Raw genomic sequence first — 24,674 nt, forward strand, 5'->3', positions numbered from 1 at the left:
GTGGAGGTCTCTGTCCAACTATCCTCCTCAAAGCAAGTCCAGTTCTGAAGTTGTAACAGTAGCACAGGGTTATACCCAGTCAATTTAACAATATCAAAGGATACAGATGTCACACTCTGCCTGAACATCCAGTTTCAGTGTTTGACCATTCTCATTGCAAAACAAGTATTTTATATTTTTACAGATGCTGAAATGCTGCCTATTTATTCATATATAAAAATCCTGATTTACTATGCTATGAGTACTTAGCCCAAATTCTCTTTGCTAGAAAACATGATAAAATATTTAACATTTGGTTCTTTTTTAAACACTCAGCATACAGTTGAAATCACTTCACTTTCATGTAAAGAGAATAACTGAACAAGCTCCCAAAGGACTTGTTTGCTTTCCTTTCAGCTAGCAGAAGAGTTGATAAACATGATCCTCAAAACATCACTGCTCAGTTTAAAAGGAAGAAAATTTTAAGCTACAGTGGAAGTCAGTGCAGTGAAATAATCACAAATTCATTAGCCCACAGGAATAAAAGACAACGTGGTTGGGTGCCTTATTTTCAATAATTATTTTAAACTAACATCCAGATGTCTTATCCACAAAAAAGCAAGAACCATGATGTCAGAATGAGGGAGGCAGGAAAACACATTTTAACTATTCTTGACCTGTCACTACACCCTGCCTCAAGCAAACTGTTACTGGCAAAGAAAGTGCTCACCTTTTTCAGATCCCATGTACAGATTCTGTGAGGAAGCAGAAAAACCAGACTGTTAGAACACGTACTCACTAGCATTCCAAGAATGCATAGGGTAATTACACTGCTAATTAACCCTCCAATCATTTAGAAGTAGTCACAAGACCCAAAGTTATTTGCATTGTTACAAAAAGACAAAGTCATGGCTTCTAAATATCAAAATACTTGGACTCAGCTCTAAAACAATCTTTACAAGTGAGAGCTTGTGATTCTGTTTTCTACAACATTAAAACTGAAATTTAGAGGACCAATATTTACCCATGAAAGAATTATAAAATAGCAACATCCAAAATCCATTAAAGGTCCGGTAAAAATAAAAAAAACTGTGGCAGCCACCACTTACAATAGAAAGCTTCTCTGTTGTTGTGTATCTAGCAAGGATTTCACCACGTTTGCTTGACCATGGCTCAAAGTCACTTCCTACTGCTGAGCTCTCATCTTTATCCCGTTTCCTTCGTGCACCATCCTATGACAGGAGTACAAATGCAAAAGTTAAATACAGATCTGGAAAAAGAAGAGAAGGCTGATAAATGTCAATGTTTCAAGTGCTGGCTGATCCTTTCAAAAGCAACAATATTTTTTAAAGGTAAACAAGATAAAAGTAGGTAAATAAAAAAGGATATTCTATTGATATGGCTTATTTCCCATACTGACTTCTTCACTGGTGAGACAATACATTTTATTCAGGGTTGGCTTAATGGTTTTGGTTTGGTTTCGGTTTTATTTTACTTAGTTAAGTGCCCCAGAGTTACCGTGGGAGAAGCAGTAGTCACAGGATCTGCAGCTGCTGCAAACAATGACAAGGGATCAGTGCCATCCAACACACTGCTCAGAGGGTCCATCATGGAACTAGAGGAAGAGGAGGAGGTAGAAGAAGTACTTCCCTTCCGGGTCATCTTCTTTGTCTTGGATTCAGTAACCTAAAGAAAAAGTTCAGAACTCTTCAACAAAAAGGCTTTCTCTTCCCTCACTTTTCTTTAATAAATTATCAAAATACATGCTACATACATTGTGCTGTTGCAATGAAAGCAAGGAGACATCAAACAAACTCTTTGGAGTGAGCACCAGCATTTAAATTGAAGCTCCTTCTTTTCCCTGAATCTAGAGGTACTCACTCTTCAGTAGTATTTCCACCTTTTTTTAAATTTTTTTTCCAATTCCAGGTCTACAAAATTGTAAGAACAACCACTCTGAATATCTTTCTAGTACTCCTCCTCTATTTTATTAGCTTTGTTCCTGTCCTCCAAATTCCTTCTTGCTATTTAATTTCCTCTGCCAGTTTCATCTTCACTTTTCTCATATGACAGCCAAGCCTGGAACATTAAATCCATACCTCAGGCCACCGTCTTCTCTCCCTACCAACCTTCCTGAGCAGAAGCTGCTGCCTATTTATCATTCATTAGTGGATAACTCATCTTTTTGAAGCTGGATTTTTTCTGTACATCTTTAAAAGCTTCTTATACATCAAAGAAATTATAAATGTTTTAAAGTACACAGCTGACTGGAAGCTCACCCAAAACCAAACCTTACATCAAGCAATTATGCAGGTCATTTGTAATGCAACAATTTGATTTTAAATTTATCCATTATTCAGCACTTAATGCAACCAAGAAAACCTACAAGTTGGAGGTGCTATAATTGTCAGGAGACTGTTTCTGACACATAACAGCACCAGCAAGCTTCTGCAAAGGGCACAAAGAACAAACCTTGATGCCTCTAAAAGAGGCCACTAACACAGAAAGCAACTTCACAAGTACCACCACCAACCTCAAAGCCTTTTAATTTTAAAGGAACAGATGTAAAAATAGAAGCACAGTCTCAATTCAGATTAATTTTCCAAAAGCATAAAAAACTCACTGTAATGGGTTTCAGTGGATGGTAATCACCAAAATCCAAGGGTACAGATTCCAGTTTGCACATTTCAGATTCTGACACATAGTTCCTTGCTCTTGCATGCCTTAAAAAGTAAGAGTGAAGGGAAAGTATATATGCATATAAATAACCACATACTAAGAGAGAAGCATACCCTACATCTATACAGATGCTTATTTACAACGAAAAACATATTGAAAAATAAACATCAAGATCCAAATTTCTCTCTATTGAGATAACATAAAGCTAAAACTGGAGAAATTCTTTTAGCTATTTAGTTGAACTCTTTTTGTCTTTGAAACATGCAGAACTGCTAATCGCTCTTTTCAGTTTCATTCGTGATCTCGAGTATGTTTATAGCACACACTACTGCCTCAGCTGAATGAGTAAAATCAGGGGGATACACAAAAAATTCTTTAATCAGACTCCTAACAAAAGCAAACAGCATTTCCCCCACATCACACATATCCTTCTCAGAAGAATTAATCCAAACTTTCAAATAATTCCATTCCTACTCAAAGACATAACTCATTTGGAAGATTTTCAGCAGTGCCAAGCAGCCAGCTGTTCTATGGATACCATGTACCCAAAAAATAATTCCATATTTCCTTAATAATGAATTATGGATTAGATAATTTATGGTTGTGCCACTTCATGGAGATGCTTTGACATATCATGAGATAGAGCAGATAAAGAGAAAGAGTCCAGTGAAATCCACATTTTATTTGTTTTCTTGATTTCCAGTTCCTTTTCTTTTTGCTACTGTCCCATTGTTCAATGACTCTTCTTGCACATTTGCATCATGGGTTAATCAGCATCTGGGTGGCAAATCTTCCAAACTCTTTCTGGCTACACAATTACAACATTTCTTTAACAGCTGACAGCTCTCTCAGCATCCCCAGTGCAAAATCAACTGCACTTCAATTTGTGCAAGAACACTGGGCAAGTGCATGTGGTAATAATACACACATAGGAGTGAACAAGAGTTGTAAACCCTGCAAAGAAGTCTTTTAAAAGTACATTTTTACAATGTGGCCATTCAAGTGGTACGACAGCTTGTAACAGAGCTAATACAGAAGACAAGATCAAGTTTGCTCTGGAATTATGTTCTGCTTACTCTCCAGGGAAAGGAGATTAAGCATTCCTTTCTTGGCTACAGCAGTGCAGCCAACTTTTGAGAGGAAATAAAAATAATACTCTGGCCAAGCTGGGGTTTTATCCTCTGTGCCTCCTGCATGTTTACACCCCTGCTTCAGGTGCTCTTTTAACAGTGGGTTTCAACGTCTTCCACACACGAGCAGCACTGCAATTGCCACCACTCTGCACCTTCAACACCTGCCAGCCTATCAACCTTTTTCTCTCTGCCTGGTAAAACATCTTTTTTTCCTGGGATTGCTTTCAGGCATACAGCACTCTCCCAGAGCCAGTGTTAATCCTAAAGCAAGTGCTTCAAAAAGCTCACAGGGAGCACAAAGGAGACAGGTATATTAAATGGAAGAGAGTCCCTTTACAACACTAGATATTGGTATTGGTAATACAATGAGGCACATCCCATAGTGACTGTACCTACCATTATCTCAGTATAAACTTAAAAACAGAACTATTTCTCTGGATATTTATGCATAGCTACTATAAAAATGCATTGTAGCTCTATGCTTTAAATAATGTTATATACTTACTACTACTTTAACACATTTGTTTGAATTTTTAAAACGTGCTTGATTTGAACATTATGTTAATACAACGCTTTAGCACCAACAGGTGCTATTTTTTTCCTCATATGCAGACTGATGACTATGCAGACAATAAATCTGCAAAACAACTTTTTAGCATTAATACAGCTTAAAAATAGCTAGAGTTCTGCTAAACCCCATAGCATGAATATCTTCCATATTAGAGAACAGCATGATGGAAACATCTTACTCTGGTAAAGGTCTGGTTATTTCCCCATGGCCACTTCTGCATCAGTGTTACTAGACCTATTTATTAGGCTGTTACCTCATTGCTGTACTATGTAGAAATCAACTTTTCAGCATCTCTGTTGCTCTGTGTTGCTCTATTTTGCTACTGTTTTTCTCTGTTACAGAAACAATGCCTCTTTTATCCTTCCTGTACCAAACAAATATTAGACTGCGTAATTCCATGTCCTACGCAGTGCAGCTTCCTCAGGTGCACACACCTTCCTGTAAAGGCACGTTGCTAGAAGCTGACTCTGCCTCTGTCTGTAGCCCCTGTATACTTCTAAAGAGCCCGTTAAAGACAACTAACAGAGGCTACAGTGCGCTAGTAACACTAAATACCCAACGCGAGACCTTCACCTCCAGCGGGGAGCTGAGGCGGGCGGCACAGCGGGCCCGCAGTGACCCCGCCCGGGGGCGGCGGGCGGAGCGCTCCTGCCCCGCTCCGGCCCTTCGCTCCATGACAACACACCGGGGAAGGCCAGCGGCGCTCGGGAAACTCCTGCTTGTTTTAGGGGAAATGACCGGAGGCCAGCGGCCGTCGCGTCCCACCCGGCTCACAGTCCCTCGGCAGAGCCGTGCCGCCAGCCCGGCCCCGCGTAGCTCAGTGTAACGCCGGGGTGTTATGAATGTCATCTGTTCCCTCGGGTTTCTCCGACAGCAGCGCCGGGCTGCGGTCCCACGGCAGCGGAACCGCGGCACTCAGCGCCCCGGCCCAGTCCCCCCACGGCCGAACTGCTCCGAGTGCGGAGGCTCCGCACTTTCCCCTGTGGCACATGTGTGGCCGCCCCGCCTTAGCTCCCCGGCTGCGAGGGTCGCCGAGCGTGACGGCAGCCCTCGCCCAGCCGCGGGGACCCGCAGCCCCCCGCCGCCGGCCCCTCCGCGGGGGAACAGGCGGCTCCCGCCGCCCGCCGCCTCACCAGGGGAATGCCGCCATCTTGAGCCCCGTCACATGACAGCGCGCGGGCCGCGCCTTCCGCCCGCAGCTCCCGCCCCGCCCAGCGCGGGAAACGCCTGAGGGGAAACGGCTCCGCCAAGGCACGGAAACGCTCTGCTTGGTAAAGGTTTAGAGTTTATTGTGCAGAATGCTTTAAGTAAAAAGCGAGACTGGTGAAAACGAAACAAAGTACAAAAATAAATAGACTTTTGTAATGGTATCACAATTCCACACAAAATAAAAAGATAAATATGTATAAATACAAAACAGCAAGTACAAAACCAAATTCTGGCACTTGTCAAGAGAAAGGCCTCATGAAAGTTAAAAAAAAAAACAAACCCTTGTGCTATAATGCTTTATTACACACTGGAAACATGCTTGAAGAACAAGAGGTTTAGATGTGAAACCCTAAGAGAAGGGAAACATTCATTTCTACTAACACACTAAACCTATCTGTGCATCAACATATTGCCTATGCTAATAATAAATACAGCACATAACACATCCATTAAAAACATCAATCTTTAGTGCTGCCATATCAACAGCACCTTTTGTCATCTTTTACACAGGTTACCCCTGTCACTGTAAATTCTTCACCTCCCGAGATGTTTTCCACTCCTAAGCAAAGCTGGGGACTAAAACACAGCTTTGATGCCCACCAAGTGAACAAGAAACTTGCCCCAGGCATTTTCTGTATTACAGCTGAGATTTTAAAGCACCACAGTATTTGTATGAAGGAGGTGGGTCTTCCACTGGTGTAAACTCTTATGTTTAATTAGGGCCTCTGGCCCCAGGCTTTCAAACAAACCAAGCATTCTTCAAGGTGCTTGGGCAGTGCTTTTTGCCATTTTCCAAGCATGCAATTTGAGTAACTCAGTGCCTGGTGTAACACACCTGTTCTGAACAGCATCACAAGCTGCAGAGGACAGAGTTGGTGGTAGATAAAAGCCACAGGCTGGTGCCACAGTCAAGCCAATCCACTCATCACTGCCCATGAAGGTACCGTCCTCATCCCATTATTAATGTTCCTCTTTCATGCTATTTACCACAATGAAATTTGCAGTTAGTCCTTTTCCTCTTACATTCATGTCAACACATTACAAAACCTCCAAAGGTTAGTGTGTTGTGTTGTATTGACACTGGGAAAGTAACAAAATACAACCTAATTTACATTCTGGCAGTCATTATGCAAATCTGCAATCTGCAAAGATGTTTTCTCTCTAGAACTTGGTTAATTTCATGTCTCAAGTTCATTAAAAGAAGGAGAATTGTGCTCTCCTCAAGTTGATAGATAATATCCATGTTGGAAGACTAAGGTAAAATATGACCATGATCTTTTAATGTTAAATATTCATAAATATGAAAGTGTTGGCATTTGGTTGGAATTCCCCACCTGCAGAAATCATTACTTCAGTACAAGGGCCTGTTGGATCACAGCAGAAGATAAATTGCTCAGAAAAACTGCAAGTGTCATCAATTAAATGTAATAGATCTGAATTACTATTACAGACTGAAATAACTGTTTAAGTCTGAAATGGTAAAACAGTTAAAGTCTTACCTTCTGAAGTTTCTGTAGACCATACATGTCTCCATACTGGACAGATGTTGTTTCCATAAAAAAATGCAGTAGACAGCTGGCAATAAAAACCCAGGGCTCTTTCAGTAGAGTGGTTTGATCTACCACACATATAAATGCACATTTTTGGTTTGGTCAGTGTAAATATGTCCATCAGCCCAGCACTGAATCTGGACCATGTCTGTTCAGCTCAGCAGAAATGCAAAACATTTGGTAAAAGGCCTTTAGTACAAAAATTGAGCTAATCTCATTCCTACAGAAAGTACATTCAAAACAGCTACTGACAAATCCACTGACTTGAAAGCTCACCTTTGTTTAAATTAAATTTGGGGGATTTTTTTCACATTTAGCTGCTTTAACTTCATGGTATGGAACTAAATACATACCCATGACTTACTTACGGTGGCACTCAGAAATTGCAATTTAAGTAATGCAAAAAACATGCCAGACACTAGAATTTAAAAGTGTGAAAAAGTCACGAATTGCCTTCATGTTGCCCTGTGGTAGTCTTTAAATAAACAAGATTATGAATCTTTTATATATTAATACTAGTCTGTACACAAGTTCTAACATGCAATTTTCCCACAAGCATTAGAGCTTCAAAGTAACTTCAATGTGATTGTGTTAATGTCATCTGAAAATGACAAAGTAGGTTTATAATGTCTAAATATAAATATATGTAAAGAAGATGCAATATTAAAAATCAGTGCTGAGAATGCCATCATTAAAACACAGCCATTTTATCCCAGTGAATGCTGTCTTCTTAAATTGTCACAACATTTGGCTTCTTTCTTTGGGTTCTTCCTGCATATGCTCCTAAAAATAAGTAGAAACATTACCATATTACAATTAATAGTAATGGTTTTTGAAACAGGATTATCCAATAAAAATAGCAGAAAAAAATTAGGACAATTTTTTTAAAGCAGTATTATGCATTCAGTGACTACTTTTAAAATGACAGTTTTCATAATGCGACACCCCAAAAAGCTTATGAAAACTACCTATAGGTTTAAAAGTAATGACATTTTATAGTATTGCCTTACTTGATAACTATTCTATCTTCTTTTCTGCTACTCTAAAACAACTGCAACCACAATTCACAAATTTTTAAAAGAACTATCATATAACCAAGATAGATTAAATGGCTGATAAGTTTAACTATTCCATGCATTACTTTTAAACAAATTATCAATTAAAAATATCATACAAGTTGAATACTTAAGATAACTCTTTCCTTTTGTCAGATTAATTTAAAAAAGAGACAGCTGTAGGCTCCCACATGTCAATAAGACAACCAGAATTAGAAGTGCAGTATGAAAATCATCAGGCAGAGCCCTTACAAAAGGAAGGATGCTCAAGTAAAAAAATAATAAATAAATAAACAAACAAGTATTTCCAGAGGAAACAAGTATACACATACATATATTTTAAAATCCATATTATACTATGCATGACACAAGTATCTTCCAGTAATGAGGGTTCAGCACTGCAGGCTGCTAAGCAGCACAACTCAGCATTCCTTAGGTTCAAGCAGTTACCAAGAAGGTGCAGCAGTGTGAGCAAACATTTACATAAAGCAGTGAAAATCATATCACAGGGAGCAGAGCAGTGGGAATGGAAGACAGCCATGGAAGAGAAATGACTACCAGGCAGTAAATGAACGTGACAAAGGAAGTGCCAGTGCTTTTTAGGCTCTTTGGTTACTCTTGGTCAGAGCTGCAGTGGTTACTTACAGGTGTCCAAGGGCCATGATCAGCACAGGCCAAAGCAGCTTTGGGAATGCCCAGAGCCCTCACATCTCAACAGGCTCCCACTACACAAAAGGCATTCTCACTGGGCCAGCCTCCCAGGGCTGTGCTCTTCACATCACCTGAGATCTCATAGGACAGACCAGGCTGACAGACACTGTGCTTTTGTAGTGATTAACACTAACCCTTACCTCAAGTGTCCTCCAAGTGATGTAAAAATCTCACACAAGTCATAGAATATTACAGTAATAGCATATGAGGGTGCAAAAACCCCACAGCAATCTAGACTAAGGAATTGCAGAAGGCAAATTTGAATAAAAGCAGTGACAGTTCTGAAAACAATGATCACCCATCCTTTTCCAGTGTCAAGGGACAATCACATCAGGCCTCTCTCCTGGCACAAAGGACAGACCTGCTACTCACACACAGCAGATCTGAGGCTTCCTGAAGTGCTGGCCTGAAAGCCAACACACTCCACAGCCCTCCCCATCTCACATGGGCTAGCTGGGTCCTTGGCTTGGCCAAATGCTGCCACCACCCAGATATTCTGGGTGCCTCCTGCCCGGTATTGCTTTTCCACAGCAAAGGAAACTGGGCAGAGGAGATGAACAGGTCTGTTGTAGGAACAACCTGATCTCAAGCACCTTCTGTCTAACACAATCAGATCTCATTAAATGCCATGCCTGGCCTCATTTGCAGGCTACTGATGGAACATCTCATCTGATTTAAACTAATTGAACTTTAAAAAATAACTGATTTATGAGTTTGTACTTTTCTTTTAACAGCAGAACTTTGGATTGAAGAAGTAAACACAAAAAAACCTAAGTTTAGGATTGCCACTTGATTCCTAAAAACAATGTCTTCTTGCCAGAAACAGACAACAATTGGTCTGAGTGGTATTAGAGCTACAAAGCACCTTGCAGACAGAATTTAAAACAGCAATCAGGAGAACAAAAGAAAAAAGCGTTGGACAAGTATGTTATCATTTTCTTCTGAGGGTTTGTCTCATATCAAAGTTGAATGTATTTATAATAACTGTATCTTACTACCCTCCTTCCCTTTTTGCCCCTCTAATAAGCACAATTTAATTGATAGTGAGGAATGAACGAGGACAAGAAATTAAATCAACACCCTATTTAACATACTGCCAGACTTTTCACTATTCATATTTCATCCATATATAAAAGAAATCATATTCTATTTAAATATATTCAAATTAAGTTTTTTCATTATTGCACAATTATGTAGATTGTTTCTTTCATGCTCATGTAATAATTTCAGAATGCATTTCTGTTCATTTAGGACAAGAAGTCTAACCTATCTCTGAAGGAGCACACAGAAGTGTTGGTATTGCACCACAGGAACACATGTGATGTCCAAGCTCTACATGAGGTTAGATTGAGCAACCAGAACAAACCAGCATACAACAGGTTAGCCACATCTGCCTGAAGTTCCAAGAAGGCCACTGCAGAAGGCATTCAGTGACTTTCCAGGTATTTGACAAACAGCAACAAGGCAAAGAGAAATTTGGAGATGTATCCCAAAGGATTTTTTTTCATTGACAAGTATGACTTGACACAAGTTTGGTAATTATTACTAAGATAAACCCAGGGACTTCCTTAGCAGAGCAGCATGCACTGTCAACACAGAGGACTGCTGAATGCTTAACTGGATGTCTGGTGCCAGACACAATATAAACACCACTGTGCTTCATTATGAGCTCAGTGTGAATTACATGATTTTGGGGATGGCATCCAAACCACAAATCAGTGTCAAACCTGACCCTGACACCACCCTAACACTACTACCCTTTTACAACCTCTGTAATACTGTAACTGGGAGAGGTTTTGATTGTTTTGTTGTCCCTGTTCTTCAGCACACTCATTTACTAGACAGTAGCAAACTTGCAGATGAACACTTGCCTCAATAGCTACCTCTGGTTGCTAAAATAATACTATTTACTTTATTTTCTGCTTTATATTTCAGGAAGATTATTTATTATCTTTGCTAATTTTTCTGCAGTGTCACTGAGTCCAACCAAACAACTGCCATGCTCTACTTTGTTGATGACAGCACTGCCAGGAGAACTAACAACAGAAAAATAAATGAACACACTCTGGCTGTGATCCCATCACCTGCCTTTTATTTCCCCATCTGATACTGCAATGTTATCCATGTTTATGCATACTGCCTCACTATACATCCTTCTGTATGGCCACTACTTTTGACTTCACAAAGCATTTTTAAAAGGGAAAACATCCCATTTAAACAGTGTAAAACACACTGTGTTCAAACCCACAGATACTCCCTGCCAGTACTGCTCTGGGGCAGCAATAAATAAACATTTCCCTTAGAGAAAAGGTTTGATCCTCAATACATACAGATTATTATAATATTATGGAAAACAGCTGAAATCCTACTACATTACACATTTCCCTTATTAAGCCCCAAAATACCCAATTTTTATATTTGATTTGTGGAACTCTTCTTTGAGAACAAAGTGTAATTCAGATCTTAAATAGTTTTAAAACCTATCAACCACTTTACCTTTGCTAAATCTAGGTTTATCACTTAAGAAATTTAAAATCTAATTAAAAATATATAAATTGTGTAAGACCATTCATAGTGATTTATTAGAGGTTCAGCACTATTATCAAACCTTTTATATAAAAGGTAACCAATCAGTAATCTCTGTATGGTAGCACAGAAATACTCCACTTTCAAACTTAGATCATTAAGACTCAAACATGCTGTAAGATGCTACAGGAATATATATATATATAATTTTAGGACTTTATGATGAGTGAACACCTGCTGAGGAGTGTGGAATTGTCCTTCCTGTCCTTTGAATACACTCCATTGCTGAAGATGTGTGTAAAACTATAAACCAAATGACATGAAGATTCCAATCCAAGTCTATTTTGACTACTACCAATTTCTCAACAGTTCCAGTGAATACATCTGGCAATCTTTTTTATAACTGGGCATCTGGAGAGTGAAAGCAAATGAGCTGTGCAGCACATTCTATATACTTTGTTTATAGAATTTGGAAGTGGATGGTTCAGTTACCAGTGCAGGTTGGTTTGAAGAGATAGGTTAGGCTCAAGGCATAGCAAAGCAGGTGCACAAGGGAAAGAAAACAATATATTGCCAATTTATTTTTTCTAGATACTAGTAACTTATTTACTATAAGATCCAAGCACCAATTTTCTACACACCTGAAACTGCCTTGGAAGACACTCTGCTCCCTGAGGCCTTCCTTCTATTTTGCTCAACCCCATTCACTGAGGTCTTAGGGGTTCTAATTAAATACAAAAGAGTTAATGAGTCACTTGCAACAAAGTTGAAAGGCTGTATACAAAAATACAGACACTATCAAAATGTGTTTGGCATGAAAACATTTTTACAATGTCCCACAGAGCCTCTTCCTGAGCACCTATACAGTTCCTATTGGTACTATTATGGCTTACAGAGATACATTAAGTAGAGCAGGTGCCCATGAACAGATTAAAAAACTCTATTCAAGAAAGTGATTTAGTCCTGATGCCATGGCATTACAGTCTATATATAAAAATATACATATTTCATTAAGTGGAGACAAAGCTTCATGGAATGAATGCTACAAATAGAAATGTTGGAACAGTGTAAATGAAGACAATACACAAGAGGATGACAGCAATAAATATTATCCTGCAGTATAAGGTAAAATAAAGCTTCATCAATCTCTCAAAATACTGAGAGAAGTAATTATTTTTACTCTGAACAACAGTTGTACTGTTATGTGTAAATATTATTCATCAATCACTGTTCTTGCACTTTGCATTGAGTTTCATCTTTAGCCTAGAAACATGCTGTGCTCTTACCCTTGTCTGCAAAGCAGTCTATGAACCGGAGCATTCTGTCCTTGGTTTGGTTGAAGTATGCTGTTAAAACACAAACTTTTATTAGTGCTTTTTCCCTTTAAAAATAAAATTGTCTCAAGAAATACCAAATTATGCATCATGTTTCACATAAATTCAGAAAGGCTAGCAGGTTTTGTAATGCAAATGACATGTAGGCAAAGCGTCTGGATTACTACTTCCACTATTTAAAACAAAGAAAGAAAAAAGCACACACATAAATGTCCCTCAAGAGTGCTTTGGGTTCCCAGTCATTGATGAGAGCATACAGGAAAAAGGGCTGAATTGCCTAAAGTAGTCCTTGAAGGCTGAACTGTATGAGTAGACAGCATGTCTTCAAAGCTTTTGTGTAAACATGGGATAAAATCTGTTTTTAAGGGATGCCAGGTATCTGACCTTTAATATGAGATAAATGTGCAGACAGGCCCCATAAGAGAGCAGCTGTTGTCTGCCTGAACATGTACTGAACACTGTAACTTCTGTGATCTGAGCAAACAATCACACAGTCAAGGAACAAAACTTTCCTCACAATAGAAAGCCACTTCTTTTTCGACAGCTTCCTAAGGATAAGCATTATCAATAATTCCACTGCAAAGTAAAGGATATTAGGGAAAGTAGTAGTGCCAAACTGAAGCTTAATAGTACATCTCAGAGAAAAACCTTAACCTGAGCACCAAGACTTAAAGCCATAAATAAATAACTTCTGAAGATAAAATTTCAGAACTGACTCTGAAGAAAACATACAGTAACTTACAATGAGCTAATAAACCCTTTTCTTGGGCCATGGTAAATCAGATTTCATTAATTTTCGTTATAACAGTAGCAGGAATTGAGCTCATCAATGGCAAACCAACAGTACAGATCACAGAATCCATCACTGTTAGACAGTTTCTTAAAAGTATTTTAATTCAAGTAACCATCACCCACCGGTTTTCAGGAGTTTTTTGTTTTATAATTATTTTTTTACTTGGTATTCCCATTTCTGTAGCCCTAGAGAAACAAAAGTATTGAAACATATTTCAATTAGCAAATCATCATCCAGGTCTTGAACAGAAACACTCAGAGAAAGCCTACAAGAGGAACTACACCTACACATAACACTGCCAGAGCAGTCCTACAGATTATCACTTCTTTACTCAGGAGCAGGTGTAACAACTGTCCACCTTGTTGCAAGGTAATGCCTGCTACCATTCCCCAGAAAAACTTACTCTATCAAATGTCTCTATTGCTAGGCACTTTAGATAAATAAAATCACTTGGGGCACTTTTTACAGTTTTCAAAATCAACCATAAACTAAGCATCCACCACTGCATTATAGTGTAAATGCACAACTTAGAACAAGTATTTTTCTCCTTACAAATAAGAAGTTTCTTAGAAGTAAGAGCAAAATACAATTAGCAAGACATTACACACCTGGAAAGCTTTTTACTCATTCTTCCTAGCAGAGATGTCAGTTTGCAAAGAAACTGTTATTCCCTAAACTTCTCACTATTTCCTATGTCTCCTACTCCTTCTCTTGAACTCCTTCCACCAACCCTCCCTGCCCAAGAAAGAACTGCACATACTTCATGTACTTTTTCCTGTCCAGAGATTTCTGCGTAGCTGTTGAAAGTGTCACTCGCTCTCTTGGGCTCTTTACTTTATCCTAAAAAAAAAAAAAAGAGGATACAGTAGAAAGTTACCTACAAAACCATAATTAAAAATGTAGATTTAAGAAACATTGTACAGGATGAAAAAGAATCTCTTAAATGCAAAATTACTCAGTACTTAAAGTCCTGAAACAGTTTACATTCCCGGGAATATAACACACCATTTGCCTGAGCATCTTCTCTTTACGAACTTCACGATCATGACGCAGAATATTCATTCTCTCTGATGCCTCCATTGTGAAAAAGATGTCATGGATGTCATACAGAGCAGCTCGAAGCTGGAAAGAATCATTAAAATGTTAATAAAATATCCAATCAAGTTTATATGCCCATGGTTTTGAACATTAAGCTCTTTTTGCTTTCAATCCCAACAAAACACTACATAATTTTGCAAACCATTTTTTGAAATCAAATCATTTTGTGTCAAGCAAAAACTGGAATCTTCTCTTCTTTAAATGTTTCACTCTAAACAAATCCACTCTCAGTGTTTTATGTATTTATGTTGCAATAGCAGAATAGCTAGGAAAGAAAAAAAAAAAAGGTTTAAATTGTGTCACCTGAGCCATTACTCTTTCATGAAGGGATGCATCTTGTGCTGACACACTTCCTCTTTTCAACGGGGCTTCAGACTGAAAATTTTTTATGAACTCCAGAGTATCCTGGGAAAGATGGGAAAATAAGAGTAAGCACCAGGCATAACCCTGCATAACAAAGCAATCACTACAAACAGTATACACAGCAAACAAATTGTTTGATTTGGACACTATGACAATAAGCAGCGCAACACTCAAACATGTTCATGTGCAGCCCCAAAATCTTCTGAGAGCAGAAAACGCAGGATTTCATTTGTCAATGGAAGGCAGGAACAAAAACAAACAGGAGAAGAAGGTGCTTATTACAAAAAAACTGATCTTACTTTTACAGTTTGCTTAAGATGTTTCAGTTTTTCTGTCTGCAGGAGTCTACGAGTGAGAAATCCTTTTGCCACTGCAGTGATCTTGTCGAACTTCATTTGTATCTCTGGACTGAAAACCTTAAAAAAAATTCAAAACTTTTTATAAAAAACCAAGAATTATGAATTATTTATCAAATAACATCCATCAAGTGATGTAAGTTTTCAAGTAACAAAAAAACTGTTGATAAAGTTTTGACTGGGCTCAAAGTACCCACCATAATTTGGCAGAAGCAATATATTGCTATATGATTATTTTGCATATATGAATAAGAAAAATAACCTACACAGCTCTCTTATGTAATCAAAGCTGCTGACACAGGAACGGATACTAAAGTTTTCTGTTACCAATGCTGTACAAAAACATGAGGGCCTTTTAAGATAAAATATTTTTTTCCCTTACCTGAGTCCACCTAGTTTTGATCCTATTACTTGGCCTGCATACTGAGGTTTTTATAACTCCACTACCTGATGGTCCCCAGAGATAGAATGAAGTTTCACTTGTTGAAGAAAAGGTGTTGGGTGTTGTATGAGCAAAACCTGCACAGAAAGCAGAACAGACAGTTCAACACACTTCTGCCAGTGAAGTGATGCCTGTGTCTCTAGATGCACTCAGCTCGGGGGTCACAGCTTTGTCTACAGGGTCAGTTATAGGAAAGAAGCAAGCTGAATGTTTCTGATTGATTTCCATGCAAAATTTGCTAAACAGAAGACAGAACAAAACATGTCACAATGTTCTGAACAGGTGAGAGGTGTTCCACCAGCTATAGCTGTATTGCCTTGCAGTTAGGAACCCTTGGCAGAGCCCCTCAAAACCTTCTACACGAATGTGACCACCTGGCCCAGTGCTGTGCAGCTACATGGCACGAGGATAATCTTCCTGGGACATGATGCAAATCCACATCCTCATCCTTGATCAAAGGAGGTTATTCTTAGCTTGTTTTCCTTGGATGTGCCCTAAAACAGTTACATAACAAATGCAGTACATGGAACAGCTCAAGGATGGCTGAACCTGTGCTAAATGCCAGTGACACAAAGATGCAACAGACTTTGTCTCACAAATGCTGTCCCCAGCTGAGGGCAGCAGCCCTCTGTGTACCCTGAGCAGCCCTAGGGCAGGAACACTGAACTTATCCACACAGTGGGGCAGCTGGTCCAGTCAGGCACTGTAGAACGAATTATATCACAACACTTAATCTATATTCCTCCCTCCCAGTTTTACCAATGCTGGTGGAGTTTGTGTTATGGACTGTCTCCAGCTGAGACTGCACACTTTCCAGCAAGCCACTTTCACTTTTTTTCCTCCACTCCAACTCCATCCTACTGTTAATATTCACTTTGGAAATTTCTATTTCCGTTGTAGTAACCTTCTTTCCTTTCAACTTTCTCTCCTGCTCTTCCAGTTCCTACAAAAGGAAGATTCAATCATGAGACTATTTTTCTAACTCTGCAAAACAACAGAATATACATGCAAACCCAACTGCTTCCTGACAAACTTCCATACAACACAAAACCTTTGCTTAGAATTTTTCCTGTTGACCTTACCTTCTGCAATTTCTCCTGTTCTCTCTCTTGTTCAGCTATCAGAATCGACAGCTGTTGTGCATGCTGTTCTTCAAGTCTCTTTCTCATTTCTTCAAAGGCCAGCATTTTAGTTTTTAAAATATCTTCTGAGAAAATACATAACAGAGAATCAAGTATTAAATACCTTCTATATGATCTTTGCCAGAGACATCCATCCTTTATCAGCGGTAATTTGCATCATCAGTAAAAAGTAAAAAAGATGTCTTTGATATCAGGTTTCCTTGATATCCAGTTCCCATTAGGTAATTCACAGAACCCTATCATTTACTAGTCCTTCAAAAAATTTGCAAGTTTGCATTTCTGAACTAAATTTATGAATGGAAGAGCAGTAACATCAAAAGCCTGAATTAAAAGAGGGACTTGGAAAATACAGCTCTAAGAATTGTTACAATTGCTGGAGTGAATTAACATTATTTATGCTACTTCAGCCTCATTTAGTAGAGACACACAAAGAAGTAACTGTGTCTGGAATTTGAAGAAAATATCTATATGTTTTTTTCTAATTTACACAGGCTATTTTTTAATAGTCTTATTTAGACCTCGTGGCATAAGACAATTTTCTTAGTAAAACTAAATTCTGACTTCTAGAATGAAATGGGAAATCAGTATTCGTGAAGTCAAATTAAATTAGAGAAATTAGCCTTCTGAAAAGAAACACTAATGACTAACGATCACTGGGGTTTTTTCTCAAAGGTTTATAAAGTGAGAAGTAACCCTCAAGCACAGGAAATCTTTTACCTTTTGCCATATTTTCAAGGACTGCATTCTTGGTAATGTAAACTGATCCCACAGGATATTTCTGTTCTTGCAACCACTGCTTCTCTTGTTCTTCCATTCCAACTCCTAGAACACAGGAACTGTTTTCTTTTTGGCAGTTGTCGGTGTCCAAATCAAGTCTACGTTTTACCTTTTCAAAATTTTCTGGGAACTGCTCATTTGCTGAGGAAACATTTGGAGTATTATCCATTTGCTGTTGCATATTCTTGCTCTGCATCAGTAGTGGAGATGGATTTTCCACGTCATAAGATTTATTGAGTTCTGCTGGAGAATTACATGTAGTGTTTTCTGGCAAAGTAGCTGGTTTCGTTTCATTCCCAGCCAGGATCTTCTGTGTCACTGCAGACTGACTGATGGCAAAGGGCTCATTCACTTTTGGAGGTGCCATACTGCTCTCTACTTTGTATGGCCCTCTGCTATGGTCCATCACCACCTGTCCTTCCACCGTAGCCGACACTGTTCCCCTGCTTTCAAAGAGCCCAAAGGAATGGCGGTTTGGTTTGCCAACCCCCAACCCATCACAAAGGCCTGAGCAGCTCCTGCTGACACCAGGAACTCTGCCAGGGCAAACTGTGGTAAAGTCCACCATGAACTTTGGCACAGATTCAGACACATTGTTTTTATCTGCAATATCTTGCATTATTAAATCCATTGCTCTACCCTTGCCTTTAGGACTTAACTCGTAAGCATTCACAGGGTTGTTTATAATGATGTGTCCCATGGATAAAGGTCTTGGGCGCCGTCGGTGCATTTTAGGGCTCATGCTTGGCTCTGGGCTTGGCAACTTGGCATAAGAGCCTGTGAGGCTCCTGACAATGCTACTGTCACGTTCCAACATAGAATTCTTTTTCAATTCCTCATCTGAATCTGAATCCACCAAAGGGGGTGTTCCAACTCTCATAGGTATGTCTACTTTAGAGAAACTGGATAAAGTGGATATACTTGTGTTATTTGTATGAATAGAGGTGCCTTGGAGAAGGGTATTTGATTTGTTAAGACTGGGTTTATCAAGCGTCTGAGCAGTGCAGCTTCTGCCTGTAAACTTTGCCCTGTCTTTCACAGAGTCAGTTGTTTTAACACCATCATTTTCTTTATCCGAATGACTTTCATTCGTACTCCTCTTTGAACTGCTTTTTGAGGTACGCTTGCTTTGCTCTTTCTCTAAGTACTCCCTAGACTTCTTTATCAGGTTCTGAAGACTCATTACACATGGATCTTGAACATCCTCATCCGATGGTGACCCCACTCGTCCCTCCTGCTTCTGCAGAGCATGAGAGGGGAGCTTGTTACACACCATGTCAGGAGATGCAGCCCTTGGACACAGAGCCTCCGCTGAGAAGCGACTCTCACTTGGCTTTGAAGAAACATTTTCCTCTGCTGCTTTAACAACTTCTGTCACATTTGATGTCATTTGCCCTGCAGTACCTGATGGTCTAAGTTCTGGTGCCTTTTCCAGGTCCATGGAACTGTGTCTTTCAGAAGAATATGCTGAATTGATATCTGATAGAGCTGTGAAGTCAGTCAAAGACTTTGAATCCAAACGAGGGCAAGAACTTTCAGTCTCCAATATGTTCACATCACTCATGCTAGGTCCTTTCTTCATCTGCAAATTAAAATTTTTTAAAATGACAGATTTTCAATGAAATCTCAGAATCTCAGATTCCTGCAAACTTCACATGAATTAAAAAAAAAAAAAGTAAATACCAACTTTATTTAAGTGAGAATTACCGGTTACTTCTAGCTAGCATTTGTTCAAAAGGATTTTCATGCTACAGTTATCCTATGTCCTGCATCTCAGTTATTAAAAGAACACATTTGGATTAAAAAAAAAAAAAAAACAAAAAACAAAAAACTTATATTGTTTTTGTATTGAACATACTTTGCTGCTCTGCTGGTCAAGCCCCAAGCCAGCTGACTGTTGCCACACACACTCAGTAAACAATGCAAACTACCAAGTGCTGTTTGCCACCTTGGTAACTCAACAAACTCAGTATTAACTGTTTAAGCAACAGTTTCATCTAAAGGCTGTATTACAGCTGTTCCAAAGACTTACAATAATTCCTTGATTAGATGTATTTCGCATTCTTTTAAATTAAAACCTCTACTGAATTCATCACTGAAGCAGCAAAGAAAAAGAATAGTTGCGGTAAAATTTTAAAGCACACAACAGAAATTCAAGTTGTTGTGAAGGTAATTTTAATTCTGTAATCATAAAGTTGAATATAGATTATTTTACGATTAAGATAAAATCTTGAAAATAAAGCAGCTCATACAAGAGAGTTGTTCACTTGTTTTAACAATCTAGTTGTTTCCAACACTTTTACAAAAGAAGCAGTGAGCTCTGTCTTTTGCATATAGCAAAATAAGCAGTGAAAAGCAAGTCCCACACACTACAATAAGCATTAGTAAATAATCAATTATCAGGACATATAGAATGAAATACTAGCAAATGCTGGTTCTGGAGAGTTACCTGCTATTCATTTCATGCTTATATTGGGGAATACTTAAACCCCTACACTTTCTCTAAATGTCTATAAGCAGTGATTTTCTGTAAATCTATGAAGCAGCTTTGGACTAACAATACCTGGACATTTTCTACAATCTCCTGAACACGATTCAATAAAGTTTTTTTCTGGGACTTCTGTTTCCTGTTTTCTAGCTCCAGTGCTTTCTCCTTATACTGCTGTATTTCCTTTTTCCTTTCAAGTGTAAGCTGCAAAACAGAGTGTAAGAAACATTGTTTATATCACTAAATGCAAATTTCAGTACAGAATTATAGAAATTAATTCAAAAGAAAAACAACAGAACAGAAATCAACTGAGATTTTGTGCATGTGTTAAATGCCAGCTTCTTAACCGATTTTTAAGGGAAACTACAAAATGCCTTCTTGGCACACATAGAAATGAACATGAATTTGAAACACCATTTATAAAATTTTCCATGAACATTACATGCTAGGATATCAATCTGACGCAGGATTCAGATATTTTTTCTAAAAACCCTTACAATATCTATGCATTTGTAAATGAAGAGTAAGACAATATATCTGTAATTTATATCTGTATCATGACTTTTGGACATTGTTGTTAGAGGCTCTCCCATTTCTTCCCACCACTGAAACAAGGAAGTCGACTGCATTATTGCAGGAACTACCAACAATCTTCAGCTTAGCTCTATTTGCATTAGCACAGAATGACTTAACATAATTGATGAGCCTGTGGAATACATTAAAGGAAGACACAAACACATGAAAAAAAATCCTTAAAAGCTTTTTAACTGTCTCGGTTTCTTATTCACATTTTTTTACACCATTAAACTAACTCGCATGTTCAATATGTGAAATATCAATACGATTTTACATGAAGCCCAGCAGTAACATTATTGAAAACTAACAACATTTGTGCTCCCTTTAGGAAGATAACTTCTGAAGAAATTAAAGGAAATGTAGTCAGTGTGATGGGAGAAAAAGTACATTTTACCCCTTACTTTGTAAGATTAAGGCTAGGAATGTCTGGAATACACTGAAGAGCAGGTCAGATGACAGCTCACACAGAGACCTTCCATAGAATCATTACATGTGCACATCAAGGCCAGTGCCAATAGCACAGTCAGCACACCAGGGAGAAAAAGGGGTAAAAAAGGCCTTACCAGAGGGGAAAGCACACGGACTCCATAGAATTGAATGAGAGACACATTTTTGTTCTGAACAGTCAAAGAGGTTTCTCGTTTTATTGCCTCTTCTTGGATTCTGGAAAGATGCTTCCTACAGAATATTTCATAGTCCTCCATCTTCATGTTATCTAAACTGCAAGGAATAATAACATTATTCTCTCATGTACTTCCAAGACCTTGAAGGGAAAACAACATCACCACTAATTCTGTGTCACTATGTTTTAGGAAAGCAAAATCTACACTAGAAAACTGAATTAAGTTTCTCTTCTTCCTGTCAGAGAAGAAAGCAAGCACTGAGACAATCAGGATTTACAAAATTGCACCTGCTATAGATAATTTCCATCTAAGACTAAACCTTTGAGATCTTCCACAACGAGACAGATTCTATCAACAGTTAAAAAAAAAAAACAAAAAAACAAACACACAAACAAAAAACAGCCCAAACAAAATTGCAGCCCAGTTGGATTTAAAAAAGCCTTTACACGTTTAGGGGGCTGAGAGGAATTTGTGTCACACTCCCGTGAGCTTCCATCTCAATACATCCCTGTATGACTGACGCCAACACTTACATTAAAAAAAAACAAAAAAAATTTCAGGCTTGTCCCCTTAAAAGCGCCCAAATATCCGAAATATCTGTCACTGCCGGTCCCCACCGCACCGCCTGGCAAGGCCTGACAACGCTTTGTTCCCTCGCACGCCGCTTCGGCCGATTGCTGCCCGCCCGCTCCGGGGCACCGAGCCCGTCCCAGGCCAGGGCCGATGCATCGCCTTCCCCGGGCCCCGGCGCTCCCCCCACGGGCCCCGGCCCCGGCACGGCCCCGGGCCCGGCCCAACGTGCCGGTACCTGCGCGGAGCGCGGGGCTCGGAGCGTCGCTGCCCCAACGCTCCCCGGCAACCGCCGCCACAACGGCCGGGCCGCCCGCCGCACTACGGGCCCCAGCGCGCCCCGCTCCGCTCCGCTCCGCTCCGCCCCCGCCGCCTGCCCGCTCCACTCCGCCCCGCTCCGCCCCCGCCGCCTGCCCGCTCCGCTCCGCCCCCGCTGCCTGCCGCGCTCCCTGCCGCGCTCCCCACACCTGGGGACAGACTCCTGGCGTGGCCTGTCACCTGCACACAGCCGCAGGACAGCTCTGCCGTGCCTAGGCCAGCGCCCGGCAAAGGCAGCCGCGGCTCCGCGAGAGGGCATGGAGCGCCATCCCGGTGCTCCGATTTCCGGCCATTTCCACCCATAGCTCTCTCACATAGTTCCCCTGTTGGCACGGGTGTACTCTGTTCTGCTTCATCCCATTACATACCACACGGCTGTGCAGTCCTTGTGTAGCCAGGACCATAAATGTGCCGCCGCAGGTATCAGTTTCAGCGAGCACGCTGTGATAAGAAAGATAAACATGCGCACCTGTTCCCGTGCTGTGTGAGGACAGCATCCACAAGGACAGCATCCGTGAGGGCATCACCACAGACATCCTATCCCTCCTGCCCGGGGGCCAGCCAGCTGCCGGTCCAGCCAGTCCAGCAGCAGGTAACACTCACCTGTCAGGCAGCTCAGGTGGAAGGAAAATCCACACTTGTTTGCCAGCCCTTGGCCCAGGTATAATTAATGTAAATATATGGAAGCATCTAATTCCCCGTATTTAGAGCTGTTAAAGCTGTCATTCTTGTTTCAAAAAACAACTTTGTCATCTGTTACCTCTTCAGTGATCATTGAAGGGGGTTGTTTTTAAATGTTCTCTTTAATCTTAATAAATGCTGTTGTTTATCAAAAGATTTTTAAAATATGCTAGGCATTTAATTAGACAGTCCATTATTTGTTGTGCATCTGCATATATATCTTTGACTTTTCTTCAGCTACAGCTGGCAAAAACACAAAACCACTGACAGTATCTGAGATGCTCAGAACCAGCTAGGACACTATATGACAAATGTTCTTCTCAGCAATTTGAAAAATAACAACAACAAAGAACACCCCAACAGTTCAGAACATCGCCTCGTGCCTGTTCTACTTCTAGTTGGTCAGAGCTCCTCACTGGAAAGTCAGTTGCTTCCCATCCTTCCCACAGATACAGACACCAAAAAGAGAGTCAAAACCCTCACTTACGTTAACACAAACTGCTAGCTCCTCGGCTTTGCAATTCCACTTCTAGATTAAACATGCCCAGTTTCTCCAACCTTCCCTTAACCGGCTGTGCTGGCTCCCCGCTGCTCATCCCTCTGGACTCCTGGCGGATGTTCGCACCGGTGTCAGGTGCCGGAGCCGCGGCCCCTGTGCAGCAGCAGCCGCCCCTGTCCGGCCAGGCGGCATCGCCGGCTCCTCCCACGGCTCCGGGGCTCCCGGGCCTGGCCTGTGGGCAGGCACCACTGCACAGGCAGCTACATAAAACATACAATATATAACGTCGTATATAACAAACCCAGCAATTACTTGGAAAATAATCAATATGGATGTTATGTTTCTAATTAGCTAACTTGCGGAAAGCCCTCAACACTCTCCATACACACGGGTGCTCTGAGGCTCCCTGGACAGAGCTACCTTTCCTTCCATTAGCACCCTTTTATCCACACCATTTTCTATCATGAACAGCCCCTCTTTCCCTCAGTGATGCATGTTTCAACAGGAACATCCCCTATTTCCTTCAGTGCCCCATGTTTTATCGGGAACAGTTCCTGTTTCTCTCAGTGCCCCATGTTTTATCGGGAACAGTCCCTGGTTCTCTCAGTGCCCCATGTTTTATTGGTAACATCCCCTGTTTCCCTCACTGCCTCTCCCGGCGTTACCTGAGGGGGTGCTCGGGGCCCGGGCCCGCCCTCAGCTGGGCCGGCGGGCGCCGGGCGGACGCTACGGGTGCTGATTGGCTGCTGCGGCTGACAGCCGGGTGCTGATTGGCAGGCTGATAGCACCGCCGTCCCCTTTGCCTGAGGGGAGGTGGCGGCCGCGGTTCCGGCCCGGCCCCGACGCTGACCTCGGTCCCGACTTTAACCCCGACCCCGGCTCCGGCCCCGGCCCCGGCCCCGGCCCCGGCTCCGGCCCCGGCCCCGGCTCCAGCATGCTGTGCCACGGGGAGGGCCTGCTGAGCTCCCTGACGGCGCTCATGGCGCTGACGCTGGCGCTGAGCCGCAGCCCGGCGCTGGCCTGCCTGCTGCCGGCCGGGCTGTACCTGGCTCTGCACCTCCTGGCCCTGGAGCCCGCGGCGCCCCAGAGCGCGCAGCGCGTCCTGCGGCCCCGCGGCGCCGCCGCCCGCATCGCGCACCGCGGCGGAGCGCACGACGCGCCCGAGAACACGCTGGGAGCCATCCGACAGGTCAGCACGGCC

The 24,674-nt window shown here is 41.0% G+C and overlaps 2 protein-coding genes across 5 annotated transcripts in view; both read right to left on the reverse strand.

The window, feature by feature from the left end:
- Positions 1-7,210, reverse strand: part of VPS35L (VPS35 endosomal protein sorting factor like) — a 48,116-nt gene extending 40,906 nt beyond the window's left edge. The window contains exons 1-5 of the mRNA XM_088174403.1: positions 7,071-7,210; positions 2,603-2,702; positions 1,498-1,665; positions 1,089-1,211; positions 710-734 (exon numbers count right to left, since the gene is read on the reverse strand). Of these exons, the coding sequence (XP_088030529.1) occupies positions 710-734; positions 1,089-1,211; positions 1,498-1,665; positions 2,603-2,702; positions 7,071-7,105 (451 nt within the window). The 5' untranslated portion in view covers positions 7,106-7,210. The remainder of the gene's footprint in view (positions 1-709; positions 735-1,088; positions 1,212-1,497; positions 1,666-2,602; positions 2,703-7,070) is intronic.
- On the reverse strand, positions 5,631-24,604 carry CCP110 (centriolar coiled-coil protein 110). Of its 4 annotated transcripts, XM_088174402.1 has the most exons (16): positions 24,394-24,604; positions 24,139-24,355; positions 21,346-21,502; positions 20,282-20,410; positions 17,659-19,300; positions 16,882-17,006; positions 16,559-16,742; positions 15,740-15,876; positions 15,301-15,417; positions 14,942-15,043; positions 14,546-14,662; positions 14,301-14,380; positions 13,663-13,725; positions 12,700-12,759; positions 12,055-12,137; positions 5,637-7,904 (listed from the first exon to the last, which is right to left on the reverse strand). In XM_088174402.1, the coding sequence occupies exons 1-16, from the start codon at positions 24,602-24,604 to the stop codon at positions 7,852-7,854; spliced, it is 3,477 nt and encodes a 1,158-aa protein (XP_088030528.1). In that variant the 3' UTR covers positions 5,637-7,851. The 4 variants fall into 4 exon arrangements, with proteins under 4 accessions (XP_014724369.2, XP_088030527.1, XP_014724387.2 ...); XM_014868883.2 differs by lacking the exons at positions 24,139-24,355; positions 24,394-24,604 and adding an exon at positions 22,214-22,328 and having other exon boundaries at positions 5,631-7,904; XM_088174401.1 differs by lacking the exons at positions 24,139-24,355; positions 24,394-24,604 and adding an exon at positions 21,852-22,029 and having other exon boundaries at positions 5,631-7,904.
- Between the last annotated feature and the right edge of the window lie 70 nt (positions 24,605-24,674).

Source organism: Sturnus vulgaris, chromosome 16 (assembly GCF_052056855.1).
Source record: "Sturnus vulgaris isolate bStuVul1 chromosome 16, bStuVul1.hap1, whole genome shotgun sequence".
In the NCBI taxonomy this organism is placed as follows: Eukaryota; Metazoa; Chordata; class Aves; order Passeriformes; family Sturnidae; genus Sturnus; species Sturnus vulgaris.